General features: G+C 46.6%; 1 protein-coding gene across 1 annotated transcript; it reads left to right on the forward strand.

Annotated features, from left to right (window-relative positions):
• The first annotated feature begins 9,347 nt into the window (after positions 1-9,347).
• Positions 9,348-16,570, forward strand: ALAS1 (5'-aminolevulinate synthase 1). Its single transcript, XM_054640135.2, has 10 exons — positions 9,348-9,655; positions 10,398-10,604; positions 11,572-11,727; positions 11,810-12,032; positions 12,479-12,663; positions 13,233-13,412; positions 13,581-13,745; positions 14,841-15,109; positions 15,578-15,740; positions 16,285-16,570. The coding sequence occupies exons 1-10, from the start codon at positions 9,457-9,459 to the stop codon at positions 16,443-16,445; spliced, it is 1,908 nt and encodes a 635-aa protein (XP_054496110.2). The 5' UTR covers positions 9,348-9,456; the 3' UTR covers positions 16,446-16,570.
• Positions 16,571-16,830: the final 260 nt, after the last annotated feature.

Below are 16,830 nucleotides of genomic sequence, written 5' to 3' on the forward strand. Positions count from 1 at the left end.
GTGGCACATTCTTGCTGCAGGTTGGAGAGGATGAACATTTGGAGAGGATGAACATTTGCTCCATATCAGAGCCTGGCCAATAAGTGTGCATGGCCCAGCATGGCATCTCTCCCCAAAATTACTCCTTTCAAGATATTGTTGCCTCACAAAATTCAGCTTGACAAAAAAACCCAACCTGACACCCACCTGGACACAGAGATTGCTCAGCACACTCCATCAGAGGCAGAAGAACTAACCTTATAGTGAATGGGCTGTGGAAAAACATTGCAAAGCAACCCAACCACACCTCTACTTGTTAAACACTACAATAATACATCATTATGTGCTGTATTTGCAGACTTCAAAGTGCCAAAGAACTACAAGGAAATATAAAACTGCCATCAGGGCTTTTGGGAAAACAGTTCAGCCACTGTTGGCCAGCAAGAGCCTTGTGCAGTGGAGCTAATTTTAAAGTTGTCTGGTGCTACTGATGGCTGGAGAATCACCAGTTATCCTTTGCCCCGAGTTCCCTCTCCACACAGAGCCACCACACCTCACTCTCACAGGCTCAGTACTTCCTCCCCATGTGATCAATCATCCTTACCAGTGCCTAGAGAGGGTGTCTCACAACAGGTCACCTGGAGTAACATAGAATAATTTTTATTTTCTATTAATTTATGCATTATTATATTTCACAGTGAAAACACAATGCCTCTTTTTGAGAACATGAATTTGGAATTTCCTTTTCAAGTTAAACTTTGAAGCAGAGACTTTTCAAGACTAGAGGTCTTTAAAAAAAAAGATAAGGAGTACAAAACTAAATCATCAGAATTACATGCCAGTTTTCCTAAAAGCTTGCAGGATGTCTGCAGGAATTTCTGGGTTGAAAGTCTGAAGAGACTGAATTATCTAATGTATATATCCATAAGATTACCAGAGCTCTCTATAAAACCACAGCACAGAGGTCAATCACTTGATCCATCACTAGTGCTAAGCCAGCAATAATCCTGCACTCTCCCTTGGTTTACTCTTACACTCAGTGGGACATGAGAAACCAGGCACAGAAGTAAAGACAATGACTTAACCTTGGTTTGTATTTTTGCCATTTCAATCTTAATGTCTCAGCTGATCCCTCTCAACCTTTTTCTTATGTAATGTTTGCACTTCCATCTCTTTCTAGGACATTCTCTAGAATCACTTTTCATCTTCTTTGCCCAGGGCTGGGACAAGATACATTTCCAAGAGAGCACATGCCTAACCCCCAATTAAGCAGCAAGATTCCTGAAAAGAAGACCTTAAAAGCTCAGAGCTCTTTACCACATCTCCTGGAGGCACAAGAGCAACACATTTTCCTACCAAGACCACCACCCAAGCCAACACAACACAACTAGGTTTGCTCAGCACACCAAGCCAGAGACAGCTCACTCCTTTGAGTCCTCTAGTCCAACAGATCTCAGCTGGAATGATGTTCAAAGCAGCTGCAGAACCATCAGGTCTAGTAAACCAATGCAGACAAGGCTGCCAGCAGGGTCACAGTACCCCAAGAAACCTCCCAGTCCAGCTGTCCTGGCATCCTCACTGCTCCTGGTACCGCCTGTGCCTCTTGGCAGGCAGAGCGGCCCGGGAGCCTTGGAAGTGGAGTCAGAGCTTTGCATGACTGAGGCTGTTTGTAAGACAGGGCACACAGAGCACTTGGCAGCTTTTGGGAGAGTTCAGTACCACAGCAAACAAGGAATGAAAGCCTTGCACACTCCAATAATCTCAATACGTCACAGAGTTTCTCTGATCTGCAGCTTTCAAGTTCAGATTTGGAGATACAGTGTGCTAATTTCCTCCCTTAATGTTTCAGCACAAGGCCCCTTCTTCCCCATAGCTGACACTCTTCTCATTTTAATGCCTTATCACCACCCTCTATGTGTAATCTTCAGTGCATAAGGAGGAATAGCATGTCTTGCTCTCACAGGTTAAGCAACAAGAGCTATTGCAAAACAGCACAGCAAATGCCATGGGCAGAATGCAGACTGGGAGCTGGAAGCATTTGGAGCTGGACCCCAAGAAGGCTGTAAACTCATTCTTCCACCTTTCTAGTGTATACACAGGCTGTGGTGTTCCACTCACAGGAGAGTTTGGCTCTGTGAGGTTTTATACCCTGTTACCACACACTTTCATGATATTTTCATGTCTGGAAAACCTCTACTTAAATGTGAGGCATCCTTCTGCTCCGCTGCTTGGCCACTTCGCCTCAATCCTTTGGATTATGCCTTGCAAGGAGCTAACTCTGACTGTACAACTATAGCATACAATATTAACTATGACAACTAATTCTAAAACTATAAATTTTCCCTGGCCATTGATGGATACAATGAAAGATCAAAACTGCTTTACACTTTACTCTGTTACTGCTTGCTTTCTCCAAAACAGTTGTTAAAACTGACTCACAGCCAGCAATATCTAATGCTATAGAATGACTGGATAAGGAGAAAAGCCACTCAGCTAACAGTTCTGTTGCCTCACTGGGTACTTGTTCATGGGATAACACCTACACAGAAACGCCCAGCTTGGCTCTAGTCAGGAGCAGGATTTTCCCCCACCTTCTCACGTCATCAGCAGGTATTTCATTCTGAAATGCTTCTCCTTACTTCACTGAATTTCACTGACCTTTGCAGAAGAAATTATATTACCAGATGTGTAAAAGAATTACAAACCTTTGCTGAGACAAACAACAACAACAAGCTATACTGTGACTATTAGGACTTCACTGGATGCCTTTACTCCTATTCCCAGGCTGAAAAGGCAATCTTACTTGTATTGCTACACCTGGGAACAGAAAGGCAGCAGGAAATAGTATTGATAAAAAAAGGACATCAATTTATACAAAGGATTTCACTTCCTGTATCAGTCTGAGCCTGTGGTGACTGGAAAGAAGAGAGGGCAGTTTTATTATGCTACTGCCTTCTCAGGTGCCCATGGCAGGCCCATGGGACAGGTAGACAAGTCAGAGAAATTTCTGGTTATGATTTAACACCAGTAAGCACCAAATTCCCACACAGCCCATACTCAGTCCCCCCTTTCTCTCAGGTGGGGGAGATAATCAGAAGAATGGAAGTGTAAAAACTTGTGGGTTGAGATAAAGTCAGTTTAATAACTAAGAAAGAGGACAAAAGTAACAGAGAGAACAAGATGCAAAAGAAAACAATTGCTTACCACCAACTGACTGATGTCCTGCTAGTCCCTGAGCTATGACAGCCCCAGCCAACCTCTACCCTCCCAGTTTAACTGCTGATTTTGATGTCCTATGGTGTGGAATGTGTTCAGTTGGGGTTGTCCCCTCCCAGCTTCTTGTGTGCCCCCAGCCTGCTTGCTGGCAGGGCAGTGTGAGAAACAGAAAAGCCCTTGACACCGCACAAGCGCTGCTCAGCAATGACTGAAATGTCCCTCTGTTATCATTGCTGTTTTCACCAGAAATCCAAAGCACAGACTACACAGGCTGCTATGAAGAGCACTAACTCTATCCTAGCCAACACCAGCACATTTTTAGAGGACAAGAAGAAGAGAACAAGGTCTGCTGCTTGCTTTCTAGCAGTCTTCTTGACAGAAAACTCCTAACATTGACATTGCTTTAAGGGAAAGAGCCCATAGGCTCCAGCACAGCATTTTTCACTGCTGTGGGTTGATTTCTTGTTTTCAAGGACTTGGACAATTCCCCTTCTGCCTTGACTTCCACCTGCCTGCCAAAGCCCACAGTAGCACAGGTATGAGCAACACTTGGGGCTCTCATTAGAGATACCTGCTATAGCAAAGATGCTTTACTACATAAGCATGACTTGAGTGTGTTTCTGGGCCTAAAGCATTTAAATTCGAAGAAGACACACACTTCTCTCTTCTGACAGCTGCCCTTTCTATAGAGAAGCAGGCTATCTATTTAGATACTTTCTGGAAAAATCCATTCTACTTCTATAAAGAGCTCTGACTAAAAATCCAAATCCTTTCCCCACCCTCTCACACCTTCAATATAGGAAGCACTTGAATTCACATTTTCTAAGGTATTTCTGCTCTCTGTTGAGAAGACTTCAAGCTCCTAAACTGGATGTAGAAGGTGCTGTCTCTCACTGAGTACCTAAGGAGGAGAAGTGAAGGCTGAGATATGCAAGAAAAATGACAGGCTGAATAGCTTCAATAACCATAACTAAAAGTATACTGGTTAGGGTCTACTGGTTCTTTCTAAGAGAAGGAGGAAAACTGTGTGAGAGAGGAGGAAATGAGGGTGTGGAGGCAAGTCATGGCAAGTGCAGCAAAGCACACAGTAACTGGAAGGATTAGCGTATAATTTCCTGCTATGTGCTGCACAAAGCAAGACATACTCAACAATGAAAGATTTTTAAAAAATTATGTGATTTTCTACATGTGCAGCAACTGGAGAGATGTCAGGGAGATAATCTGGACTTAGGATAAGCCACTGGTGGATGTGTTAATCAGCTGGGCTGTGGACTGCAGCAGCAGTGTGGGGTGGTGCCCTTCAGTGGGACAGTGAGGTACCTTGTATGAGGGTGACAACAGCTTCCACTGCCCGGACTGAGCCTGACTCACCCCCCTGTGATGGGACTTTGCCAGGAAACCAAACTCCTCCGCTGCAGTGGGCAGCTTCTGGCAGACAGGAAAAGTGTCCTGACCCAACAGCCTTGGGAGGGCCCACCAGCAGCCCACGAATTTGAGGAGATCCATTACAGCAGGGAACAAAACAACTCACACTTGTTTGTATGAGATAGGCACAGATCTTGCCTGGCCTGTGTCAGTGAGACAGGGGTGCTGCTCAGCCACTCCACAACACGAGCCTCAGCATCCAGCAGCTCCTCCAGCTTGCTCCAAGTCTCTGCTGCTCAGAGGGTCCTAGAAAGGAATGAGATTTCCTGTTCTGTCATGTAAAGAAGACACTGGCTCCAAATCAGGAAACGTGTTAAAGAAATTCACCATGGGAAGAACTGTCACTATGCAGCTGCTAGAACAGACCTCCAATTTTGCCTTAAAAGGTAAATAAACTAAATCTTCTCTAAGAACTGCTGGTCTCAGGACTGGAGGTGGAGGTTCTCAGATGAAGCTCGGAATCTGAGTCTGGATTAAATCCAGATGTCAGGATCACACCCACTCCCTCAGAAAATTCAGATCTCAATATAGACAAGGGTTTGTGTATGGGGAGGGGAAATTGTTTTTCTGGCTTGCCCTCTCTGACACTGACAGGATGGGAAAAAATTAGGAATATGCACAGTCCTGACTTCAGAAGTGGGCAAAAGGGATTAGATGTTGCTATTTATGGTGCAGTTACAGCCTTTCATTTGAACAGGCTGGAGGCAGAAGGGCTCTGACCCTTGCTTTTCTGCTAAGTATCTAAATGCTCTCTTCAAAATTTCATGAAAATTCTATTAAAGGAGCTACCTGCAGACAAATGCAAGGGGAGAGGAAAGCTACAAACCTGTGAATCCAGTTCTGTTTCCAGGAATGCTGGGGCAAACATGCTTGAGAGAAGAGGGATGGGAGAGAAGTATTCCAGGTAACTTACACCTGACACTACATGGGTAAACCAGCAACATGGAAAGAGATCATCTTCACCAGCAACTCTTCAGAGACATTTGCAGATATTAACATGATCTTGTGGCAGGGGATTTTTCCCCATTTCAATTTCTCTGTGGGAAGCACTTTCTGTGGCTTCTCACTCTCCACTCAAACTGCTGGAATTTACCCTTGTTTTCCCTTAACTTTTATTTAGCTAAGAAATTGACAAATCATCAGAACAGAATGGGCTTATAGGAAACTATAATCACCAGAGACTCTCAGGATAGCCAAGAGTCTTCCCTTCTCTTCCTCTGCCACAGCAACACAGGGGCCTTTCAGGCAGATTGAGCTTCCTCTGCTCAATCCATCTGGTCTCAGGGACCAGCTGTAAAGGCTGCTCCAAAACATAGGTTCAGTAAAGAAATACCTCCTGAGCTACATTTTGTCAGGGCCAGCTGAAAAAATTTGTTCTCACACCAGTGCTACCCCCTCTGCTTAAACCCTTTTCCTCCTTTACTACCTGTTCCCCTGCCCTTTCCATAGTGCCAAGCAGCCATTCCTTCTCCCCTGCCTGCTGTACCTGCTGCCTCTCTCCGGTCTAAGCCTGATTTTTCTCTCAGGATGGACCCCCTGTTCCCTCCTGCTGCACACTGTGCTCCTCCTGCAGTGTGGCAAACAGCATTTGTTCTCCTGAGCCCTGTAGGATGGCAGTAATATACTGCCACAATTAACATCCTTAAACACCGTTTAATTAATCCTCTGAAGCCCTAAGAAATTTTAATTAACAGCAGCTTTATTAGTATTTACTTCACCTCCAACACATAAGCTCTGGCAGTATTTCCAAAGGGAGGAAGGACACTGGCAGAGCAGTTGACAAGACCCCCTTTTCCTGGCTTCTCCCTGCTCTGTTGCTCCCAGAGCTCCAGCCAGCTCTGTGCACTGACAAGGACAGTTCCTTCAGCACCCTCCAAGATGAGGGTCAAGTTAACGTCGTTCCGCTGCTCTGCGCAATTCCTGTCACGTACAAGGTTAAATAAATTCGCCAAAATCAAGCCTTAAAAGAAGCGTTGTCGCAGGGTTTGATGAACAGCACAGATTGGAGGGGAGTCTGACAGGAAAGCTGAGAGTTCTGCTCCATTTGGAGATCTCCATATCGTAGCCAAGGTCGCAGTGTCTCGGCTGCCAGCCTTGAATGAGGTTTGTGTAAAAAGCAGATGCTCTTCAGGCTTCACATGCACTGCTGAACACAAACCCAGCAGTCTCTGCATTCCAGCAACCAAGCAGACTAACACACAGTCCCTCAGCCCTATAACATGGCAGGATGCTGCTCTTCACATTACCAGGATAAAGGAGGATTAGCAGATTTCTGAGGGATCTAACCTGCTGTGGCAGGTGTCCAGGCAGACAAGCTCTGCAGCCTCTTGCAGCAGATTTGTGCTCATTTGCACAACACCTTTCTCTGGTGCCTCTTACAGCAACACACACATTCCCTCTGAGCTAAGGATCATGGACAAACATTAAGGGAAAATAGGAGGAGAAAGAAAAACACTCTCAACATACTATAAATCAAGCTTATGGGACTTGATTTCTGCTGCTAAAACTGCAATTAACCCCAGGAGCACAGGAGTGATCCCTTAGGCCCAGACACATGAACTGTGCTCTAAGGACACTTGTCAGGTATCCACCAGTTAGAATGCCATGATGTTCCCTCAATCTTTAGAATAACTGATGTGATACAAAACTTCAGGGTAGAGAGTCAAATATTGATGTTCCAGGGAACAGGGACAGCAGTAATCTGAAACACAGATCAGGTGTCTTTAAACTTATTATTTTGCTAAATGCTTGAGGTACGTAACACTAGCCAAAACACAGTTGTGGGGGGGAAAAAAAACAAAAATAAATTCTTAATGAGTAACTGAACTAATTATTCAAAACACTATCCTGGTATTACCAAATGACCAGGACTCCTGCTATCATAACTGCTACAGAGGCTGAGATCAAATACCACTGCCCTACTTTAATAATTTATGTACAGAACAAATTAAAACTAGCACATATCTGGTGTAATGACACCAATTATGCATTACACTGACAAATACTGATTTAAGATCTGAGCATTGAGACTTCTTATATAACACTGTCTTAAATTTCTAATAAGCAAGAAGTGAACTGTGCTTAAAGCACTCCTACTAAAGCCTCACTAAAACCCAAATCCCACACCCTGCCTTGTAAAATCCCAGCTAACTTTTTCAGGGCTTTGTAAGTAGTACATGAGGGCAGAACCCTGCCCCATTTCCTGCCTCAGAGCTTAGTAACACACTGGAGCTGACATCAAATCTGACATTTGACTATGACGTTTTCTTCCTGACCAACTTACTCAGATCCCAAAGTTTACAAACTGCATGCAGCATCCTCAAAGCAAGTCAGTGGTGAATAAAAGAGGGTCAGGCAAATACCTTGCTGGTTGTCCCCCAGATTAAAGATTAATCTGCAGTACCTAAATACTAAAGAAGTGTTTTTAAAGCCAAATTTGTGTTCAGCAGCCACAGTCCTACACAGGCATTGTACTTCTCTAGTCATGCTACATGAGCACCTTCTAGTAACTACACAATGTGACTTCATGCAAGGCAAGAGCCAGGAGTGACCTTTAAGAAAGCTCTCCTCCAAACTCCACACCTGTTACAAAACCCACTCCTGCCCCAAAGTGCCCAAGACAGCTCTTGGCTCTCTACCCAAATTCTGTCTTCCATGAAATTGTTTCACAAGATGAGGGAAAAAAAACGTGATGTCGTTTTTCCTTCTCCATTCTTTCCACACTTGAGCAGTCAGTGCTTACAGGAAGTAGGACTACTGTGGTTTGAATGGCCACACACATAAGGAGATCTCCTTTTACCATCACCCTCCCCACCAAAGACTCTTGTAAGCAAACAAGCGCTAATGTCCATTGCAAACCAGAGAATGAAGGGTTCTATTTTACTTGTTGCTGTTGTTCTTCCCTTCAAAACGTGGCAAAAATGCAATGGTGAAAGTCTGAGTATCACCTACGGAGGAGCTGTTAGATTAATATCAGCTGAAGGAAAAGTAAGAGGAGTTCAGGATCCCACCACCACCTGAGCCCGGCACGGGCTCTGCAAGGAGTCAGAGGGGCATTAAGGAACAAGACACCGAGACGCGTCCGAGCAGCGCTGGATTCCCCCAGTGCAGCTGACTCAGAGCTCGCCTTTTCCCACGAACGGGCACGCTGGGGTCACCCCGAATCTCCTGTCCTGGGGGCGAGAGAGCCCAAACCTGGGAAACCAAGCACAGCCTGAGGGCTCTGAGGAAACCCGGAGCAGCGCTTCCCGTGCGGACCATGCCCACACAGCCCCCGCTCAGGGCCGGCTGCCGCATCCCCTCACAGACCCCCGGCAGTAGCCAAGCCCCCTCCGTACCCTCACAGCGCTGCGGGAGCGGCTCAGCCTCCCGCACACCCTCACAGCGCCCCCATTCCCCCATGGCATCCACATCCACTCCAGCCCTCACGACCCCCAGGGGTCGGGACGTCTCCAGCCCCTCACGACACCGGAGGTCTCTCCCTATCCTCAAGACACCTCCAGCCCCTCACAACTCCCTGCGCCTCTCCACGTGCTCAGGATGCCTCCAGCCCCTCACAACCCCCAGAGGTCTCTCCCTGTTCTTGGGACGCCTCTATTCCCTCAGAGCCCGCAAAACTGCCCAGAGCCTCACGCTGCCCGCCCCTCAGACCCCAGCACAGCCCAGAGCCGCCGGGCACCGCCCCCGGCCCCTCCCCGCGCCTGCGCAGCCCCGCCGCGCCTGCGCCGCGCCCCCCCCGGCTCTATAAAGGCGGCAGTGCGGGGCGCAGTACGGTGTCGCCTTCCCGTCACCAGTGTCTCTTTGCCGTCACCTCCGGTGTCCCGTCCGATAGCGAGGATGGAGGCGGTGGTGCGGCGCTGCCCGTTCCTGGCCCGTGTGTCCCAGGCGTTCCTGCAGAAGGCTGGGCCGTCGCTGCTGCTGTACGCCCAGCACTGCCCGCGCATGATGGAGGCGGCCCCGCCGGCCGCCCGCGCCCTCGCCACGTCCGCCGCCCGCGGGCAGCAGGCGGAGGAGGAGACCCCCGCGGGCCGCCGCGGTGAGTACGGCCGGGAGACGAGCCGAGGGGGTTTCTGAGGAGGAAAATATAACACAGACATTGCATGTCACGAGGGGGAAACTTCTGGAATAGGCAGCGCTGAGACAGGGGTTGCTTAATCCTTGAAATGTCCGCGGTAATGAAATTTGTGACCGTGGTATGAATCAGGGACCGGCCTGTTGGGCGTCCTGCGGCGATCGCCGGGCGGGGATCCGGGATCCTGGGTCTGGGAGCGGTGTTTGTCACAGTACGGTGGCCCTTCACGCCTACCGAGAATATCCCTTGGGGAATTCTTCCCCAGGCACTCAGGGGAAGGAGCTGAGAGTTGCAGCAGAGGAAGCTGCATGGCTGAAGAATCTCAGGAGTCCTCGGAAGAAGGTCACAGAATCACAGTTAGGTTAGAAAAGACCTCTGAGGTCGAGTCCAGCCTATGACTGACCACTGCCGTGTCAACTAAACCATGGCACTTACTGCCCTATCTAGTCTTTCCTTAAATATTCCCATTGGGAGTGAAAGAAAGGTATTTCTGCCCCTCAAAGGGTACAGTGCTAGATCTAGCATCTTAACTCAGATGTCCCTTGGGTGTTACTGGCATTTTGTGCTTGTATAAATAAAATGTGACTGCTCAGTTAAATAGTCCTGAATGGGTCCTGCCAAATGATTTCCAAAAGTAATGGATCAAAAAACTGAAGTCAGTGTATTCAAATGATGAAGCCTTTTCCCTTCTCTGCCCCTATCTCAGAGGCCAAGAATGTCAAAGAAGTGGCCCAGCAGAATGCAGATGGAACCCAGCTTCCTGCTGGCCACCCACCTGCCAGCGGTAGCCAGAGTACAGCTACCAAATGCCCGTTCCTGGCAGCTCAGATGAACCACAAGAAGAGCAATGTTTTCTGCAAAGCCAGCTTGGAACTGCAGGAGGATGTGCAGGAAGTGCAGGCTGACAGGAAAGGTACGTTCTCTGTGCACTGGAGCAGTGATTCCTCCCGAGAGCTTCTGGTGCCTGACTTGGATGTGGAGCGTGCCAGGTCTGACAGGCACCACTGAAGTGATGCAGCTGGGATTAGGGGAGACTGCAGGGAAAAGCTGCTGGAGAATGTAGGTGTTAATGACATACCTGTGACGTTGTGCGGGGCTTCCCTGGGTGGTTCTGATGTGGGAATACCGTGAGCTGTGTTTTGATGTGCTGGCTGGCTCTGGATGTGTGAGTCAAGCTGTTACACTCGCACCCAAGCAGATGCTTAGATCTACAGAGAGCTTTGCTACGGTGCTCGTTTAGACAAAGGCTTTATATCCAAAGATGGAGCAAAAAGTGTCAAGACACCAGGCAAGTACCAGCACAAATCCAAGCTTGAAAGCAGGCAAATGGTTTTGGGGTGGTTTCTTTCTGTTTATGGAACTAAAGGGGGTCAGCTAGCTTACAGTGGTAGTGTGAAGCTGTCCTTCAAAGGAAGGAACTTCTCAGCAGTATCAGTAAAGCCTTGCTGCCTGTCTCAGAAGGCTTATTTTACTTCCCTGCTTGCCTTCTGTGGCATAGTTAAAAAAAAATAAATCTGTGCTAACAGAACAAAAAGGAAGCAGCTGACTAGAACTCTGCCTTCAGTTAGGTGTGTAGCAATCCTTTCAGATGAGTGCTGTAGCTGTATAGTGATTCTCTGAGTCACGATGAACCAAATACGTTATAAGGAAATTGCCTGTTGTACTGTGATTGATTAGCAAGGCTAATCCTTCTGTCTTGTGAAAGGCAAATTTATAAGCAAATAAGATAGTTCATCCTAGCAGGATCAACATGGGGTTTGGGGCATGTACTTCCTAAAGATTGAAATGTTGGTTTTACTTGAAATGCTTGCTTTGCTGAATTCAACCTACTTTACTCTATTTCAAACCAAACTCACTGGAATTTATTACAATATCTGTAGGTACAGAATTTGCCAAAATACCAAGTACTTCCACAGTGAGAAAGATTGAGGCTGAGGGAGCAGAGCAGAGTGGCTTGCTCGAGAAGTTTAAGGATATTATGCTGAAGCAAAAACCGGAAAGCGTCTCTCATCTGCTTCAGGATAACTTGCCAAAATGTAAGAATGTCTGGCAAAACCCCCAGAGGGCTGGTCTGTTGTGATTATTTCCTGTGTGCTGAAGTCTCTTGTCTCCTTTCAGCTGTATCCACCTTCCAGTATGATCAGTTCTTTGAGAAGAAGATAGATGAGAAGAAGAAGGATCACACCTACCGTGTGTTCAAGACCGTGAACCGCAAGGCGCAGATCTTCCCCATGGCAGACGACTACACTGACTCCCTGATCACCAAGAAGGAGGTGTCTGTCTGGTGCAGCAATGATTACCTGGGCATGAGCCGCCACCCTCGAGTCTGTGGAGCAGTGATGTGAGTGCTGCTGTGCTCTAAAAAGCGTTTTCAAGCTGTGTTTTGTGGCAAGGCTTCTGAAAAACTGATTTCTATACTGTGGGACATAAGTTGCTTCTAATGTGATTCTTGGTGTGCAGTTAAGGTTACACTTCATTTCTTAAGCAGTCAGTTAGTGTTTAGATCCACTGTGTGTATTGGTCACTGATTGTGCTCCTTGGATCTTCCCTAAAAGCCCCAAACATTACCAGATAAACTGGATGGTATATTGCAGCTGTGCTTGGTCACTGACACCTGACCTTGCTGGACTCCTGAGTGTGCAGGTTGCTCCAAGACCCAACAGCTGCTTTTTGCTGCCAATTCTTCTTTAGAACAGTCCTGATTATGTACCAGAGTGTTTTCAGCAATGATCCTTTACTCTTCTGTGTCCCACAGCAATGCTAATGCCTCTCTTGGGCCTTCTTTAGGGAAACACTGAAACAACATGGTGCTGGAGCAGGAGGCACCAGAAACATATCAGGAACAAGTAAATTTCATGTCGACTTGGAAAAAGAACTCGCTGATCTTCATGGAAAAGATGCAGCACTGTTGTTCTCATCTTGCTTTGTAGCCAATGACTCCACTCTCTTCACTCTAGCTAAAATGCTGCCAGGTGAGATCTCAAATTGCACCTGTGTTGCCACAAAAACACAGCCTTGCCCCAAGCTGTCAGGAGTATGTTTTGCAAATGGCTGTCTGAAGTGAGGATTCACCCTAATCCATGGGCAGAGCGTGGTTTGCTGGTTTTAATACCATATTCAAGTTATGTTCAGTACAAATGATAGTATCAACCTACTGAGATTGAGATCTGTGAACTGGGAACTGCTGGAGGAATTAGACAGGCTGAGTCTTCTATTGTGTTTAAACTCTACCTGAAAATGAGACTGCAGCAATTTAGTGTCTTCCCACTGGAAGGGATGAACTTCTCTCTCACTTCAGAAGTTAGGAGAGTTAGATAACTATTTTCTCAAGCTCTCATTTGTGTTAGTTTGAATGCCTAAAATAAACCTCAAATATTACTCTTGTTTCATGGTGTGTAACTTGCTCTTTTGATTAAGGGCATTACTTTCAAGAGCAAGCTACCCTTGTTTCCTGAACTCTTGCCATACATAATGCAATGCTAGGAATCAGCTAATGCTTTCTATACTTACAATATAACTGGGCTGTAACTTGTTTCCTCAGGTTGTGAGATCTACTCTGATTCTGGAAACCATGCCTCCATGATCCAGGGGATCTGTAACAGCAGGGTGCCAAAACATATATTTCGCCATAATGATGTCAACCATCTTCGAGAGCTATTGAAAAAGTCTGATCCATCCACCCCTAAGATTGTTGCATTTGAAACTGTTCACTCAATGGATGGTAAGTTGACATCAAAGCCTCCTCTCTGTTTCTGGGGCAATTAGTCCTCAAATCATCTGGTTTAGGTCTCAAAGTGTACAGTGCTATAGGGGTTGTCTGGGGGTACTTCTAGGGTTTATCCAGTTGTACAGAAAATCCTAAACTGCCAGTCACTGCTTTGGTTCCTAGGTGCTGTTTGTCCTCTGGAGGAGCTGTGTGATGTGGCCCACGAGCACGGGGCCATCACCTTTGTGGATGAAGTGCACGCTGTGGGGCTGTATGGAGCCCGAGGAGGCGGGATAGGAGACCGGGACGGAGTCATGCACAAGATGGACATCATCTCTGGAACGCTGGGTATGCACAGCCTGGCACTCCTGCAGCAGCTGAGGCTGCAAAGCTGCTGAGCTGCCAAATTAACTGGGTTAGCTCAAAATCAGTCTAGTCAAATGAACTTGTTAAGGGCTGCTGGGGCCTAGGATTTTTCAGAAAGCCCAAGGGATTTAAGTGTGCCCCACAGTTTGAAAAGCTTCTGTTAAGCTACTTACACTGCCTTAGAAATAGTTATGGTAGCTTTGTATGGGGTTTTCTTTTAAGCAAGCTAGCAAAAAGTCCTCCAGTGGCATGTTATACAACTCAAGAAGAAATTCAGGTGAGAATGCTAGTAGAGCAGTTCTCTATATTTAGTAGTACTTAGTTCCTTTATGTGAAATGGAGTGCTCCTAATCTAGAAACCTGAGATGGGGAGTTATGTAAAGAGATTTGGCAAGTACTGAAGCAACTGCTATTATCTGAGTAGAATGCAGGCTAAGGAGTAAGTTTGCTGCTGTAATTTGGAAGGTTGTTTAAACACCTTTCAAAACATAAAAAAAAAAATTGCTAGAAAAGTTCATGCCCTTTGGAACTTAAAGTCCTGGGTTACTGCCTAATAGGAGCAGAAGTGTTCCCCAAACACTCTAGTTCTGTCTGTGGCTGTGTTCTGCACTCCAAACATTTGGAAAGAAGGGCTGGTATCAACTGCACAATCACAGTAACAGCCTTCTGTGCTCCTTAGGATCATGGGCTATTTCTAGCATCTCTGAAACAGATTATTTTAAATCTGCTGAGAGACTTAGTGTTGATCACTTGGGGTCACTGTTCAAGTCCCTGCTTGATGATTTGGCTTGGAAGGTCTTCCCCAAAATCAAAACTTGTGTATTTGATAGAGGCATGAACTGTCCTTGCTGTGCAGCAGCTAGATCCACGTTATCAAGATTAGCTTAAAAACAGAGCTGTACCATGTGCTGAGCAAATACAAGATTACTGGGGGGAGCTGGCACATGCCATGATCACATTACATGTGTGGTCAGAATAACCCATTCCTCCAAGTGGAACGACGTGAAGTCTTGGAGCTTTTCAATAGGTGGAAAGAACAAATCCAATCGCTTACCTTTTTACGTTTTTTCCCTTCAGGAAAAGCATTTGGCTGTGTGGGAGGCTACATCTCCAGCACGAGTTCCCTGATCGACACAGTTCGCTCGTACGCGGCCGGGTTCATCTTCACCACGTCGCTGCCGCCCATGCTGCTGGCCGGGGCGCTGGAGTCGGTGCGCACGCTCAAGGGCGCCGAGGGCCAGGCGCTGCGCCGCCAGCACCAGCGCAACGTCAAGCTCATGCGGCAGATGCTGATGGACGTGGGGCTGCCCGTGGTGCACTGCCCCAGCCACATCATTCCCATTAGGGTGAGCACTGGGGGTGCTCTTAACACTGGGCTGTGCTGCCCGTTTTGCTGTCCCTGAGCACGTTGTACCATCAGGTGCATTAGTTATGTGTACCATTAGTTACTGCCTTCACAAATTTCAAACTCACCCTGTTGCTCAGTGGTGATGTGCCAGGAGCCTGGCTTAAGCTTAAGTCTGGTGTAAATATAAAAAAGGATGGAAGACTGTGGGTTTCATACACTTAGCAGTTTCCTTATTTTCTATGTACTGTTAACAGCTAAAAGATTTGGGTTGTAAAAAGCTACCTGCCTATGCTGCAGTGGTGTTCTTATGCCCAGAGTGTTCTGCAACACAGACTTTTAGCCTTTTTTTTTTTCTGACCTACACATTACTTACCAGCCCTGTTGGATTCTTACACCTTGTTGTGCTGACAGTTTTACCAACTCTCATCTTTTGGTTGCTCTTGTAACTTAAAATTTTGAACTTCAGGTTGCAGATGCTGCTAAAAATACAGAGATCTGTGACAAGCTGATGAGCCAGCACAGCATCTATGTCCAAGCCATCAACTACCCAACAGTTCCCCGTGGAGAGGAGCTGCTCCGAATCGCCCCTACACCTCACCACACCCCCCAGATGATGAGTTATTTTATTGGTGAGTGGACTCCTGCATCAGGGCACTGAACATCCTGCCTGTCTGTGCAGTCTTTGTACTGAAGATGAGACCAGGAAGTTTTAGATGTCATGAGCTAGACAGTGACTTTCCACTGCTGCAGCACATCCTGCACACTTCCCTGCTTGGAGTGTGAGATGTGAAGGCCAGTGCACTGTGACTTGGAACAGAGGGTGCAAGGCCAGTGCAGACCTATACCCAGCCAGGACTCTGCTCATGCATTGTCCAAACCAATCTTCACATGTTACATGGATTCCAAACTCAGCTGTCCTCAGCTGAGCTGTTAACTTGCCTTAAACATGGATCAGTTCAGAGAAAGTAGATCCTTCTTGTTCCTGTCAGGAGAGGTGATATGAGGATAGCTGAGACTTAGTTGCAGCCCAGTTGTTTCAAGAGGTAGATTGTGTCAGAGTGAAATCCTATTATCCCTACTCACTTGTTAGGAGAATAAATATGCTGAAACTTCTGCTGCTTCTCTAAAGCAATCCAGTCTTAAGCTTTGATCTTGATAAATTTTTCTTAACAGAAAAACTGCTGGCTACATGGAAGGATGTTGGTCTGGAGCTGAAACCACACTCCTCAGCTGAATGCAACTTCTGTAGACGACCCCTGCATTTTGAAGTGATGAGTGAAAGAGAACGAGCCTACTTCAGTGGCATGAGCAAACTAGTATCTGTCAGTGCATGAGAGCAAGTGTCAGTTGTTGTCCAGCTCTAGAATGGAGTCAGTAGCATTTTTTAATTGCTCAAGTATTTTAATTGTAGTTGAAGCACTATGCTCTGAAAATAAATTTCAAGAGCCATGCTGCCCTATTGTGTTTGTGTGCTTCTCTGTGTCCCTTCCATAACTGGAATTGATGTCTCAGGGGCTGGGATGGTATTTGATGGAATAAAACAGTGCTCTACAGCTTAATGCCCCTCAGCTGAACTACTGCCTGTCCAATGACTATGCCCAAAGAACTTCACTAGTGCTTCCTGCATGGGGTTTATTTATTATGAAAAGAGAAAATAGCTTCTCTGGGACATCTTCCTGAAACCCTTTGAAAACATGCAGGAATAGTTCTACGTGCCCA

This window comes from Agelaius phoeniceus, chromosome 11 (genome assembly GCF_051311805.1).
Source record: "Agelaius phoeniceus isolate bAgePho1 chromosome 11, bAgePho1.hap1, whole genome shotgun sequence".
NCBI lineage: Eukaryota > Metazoa > Chordata > Aves > Passeriformes > Icteridae > Agelaius > Agelaius phoeniceus.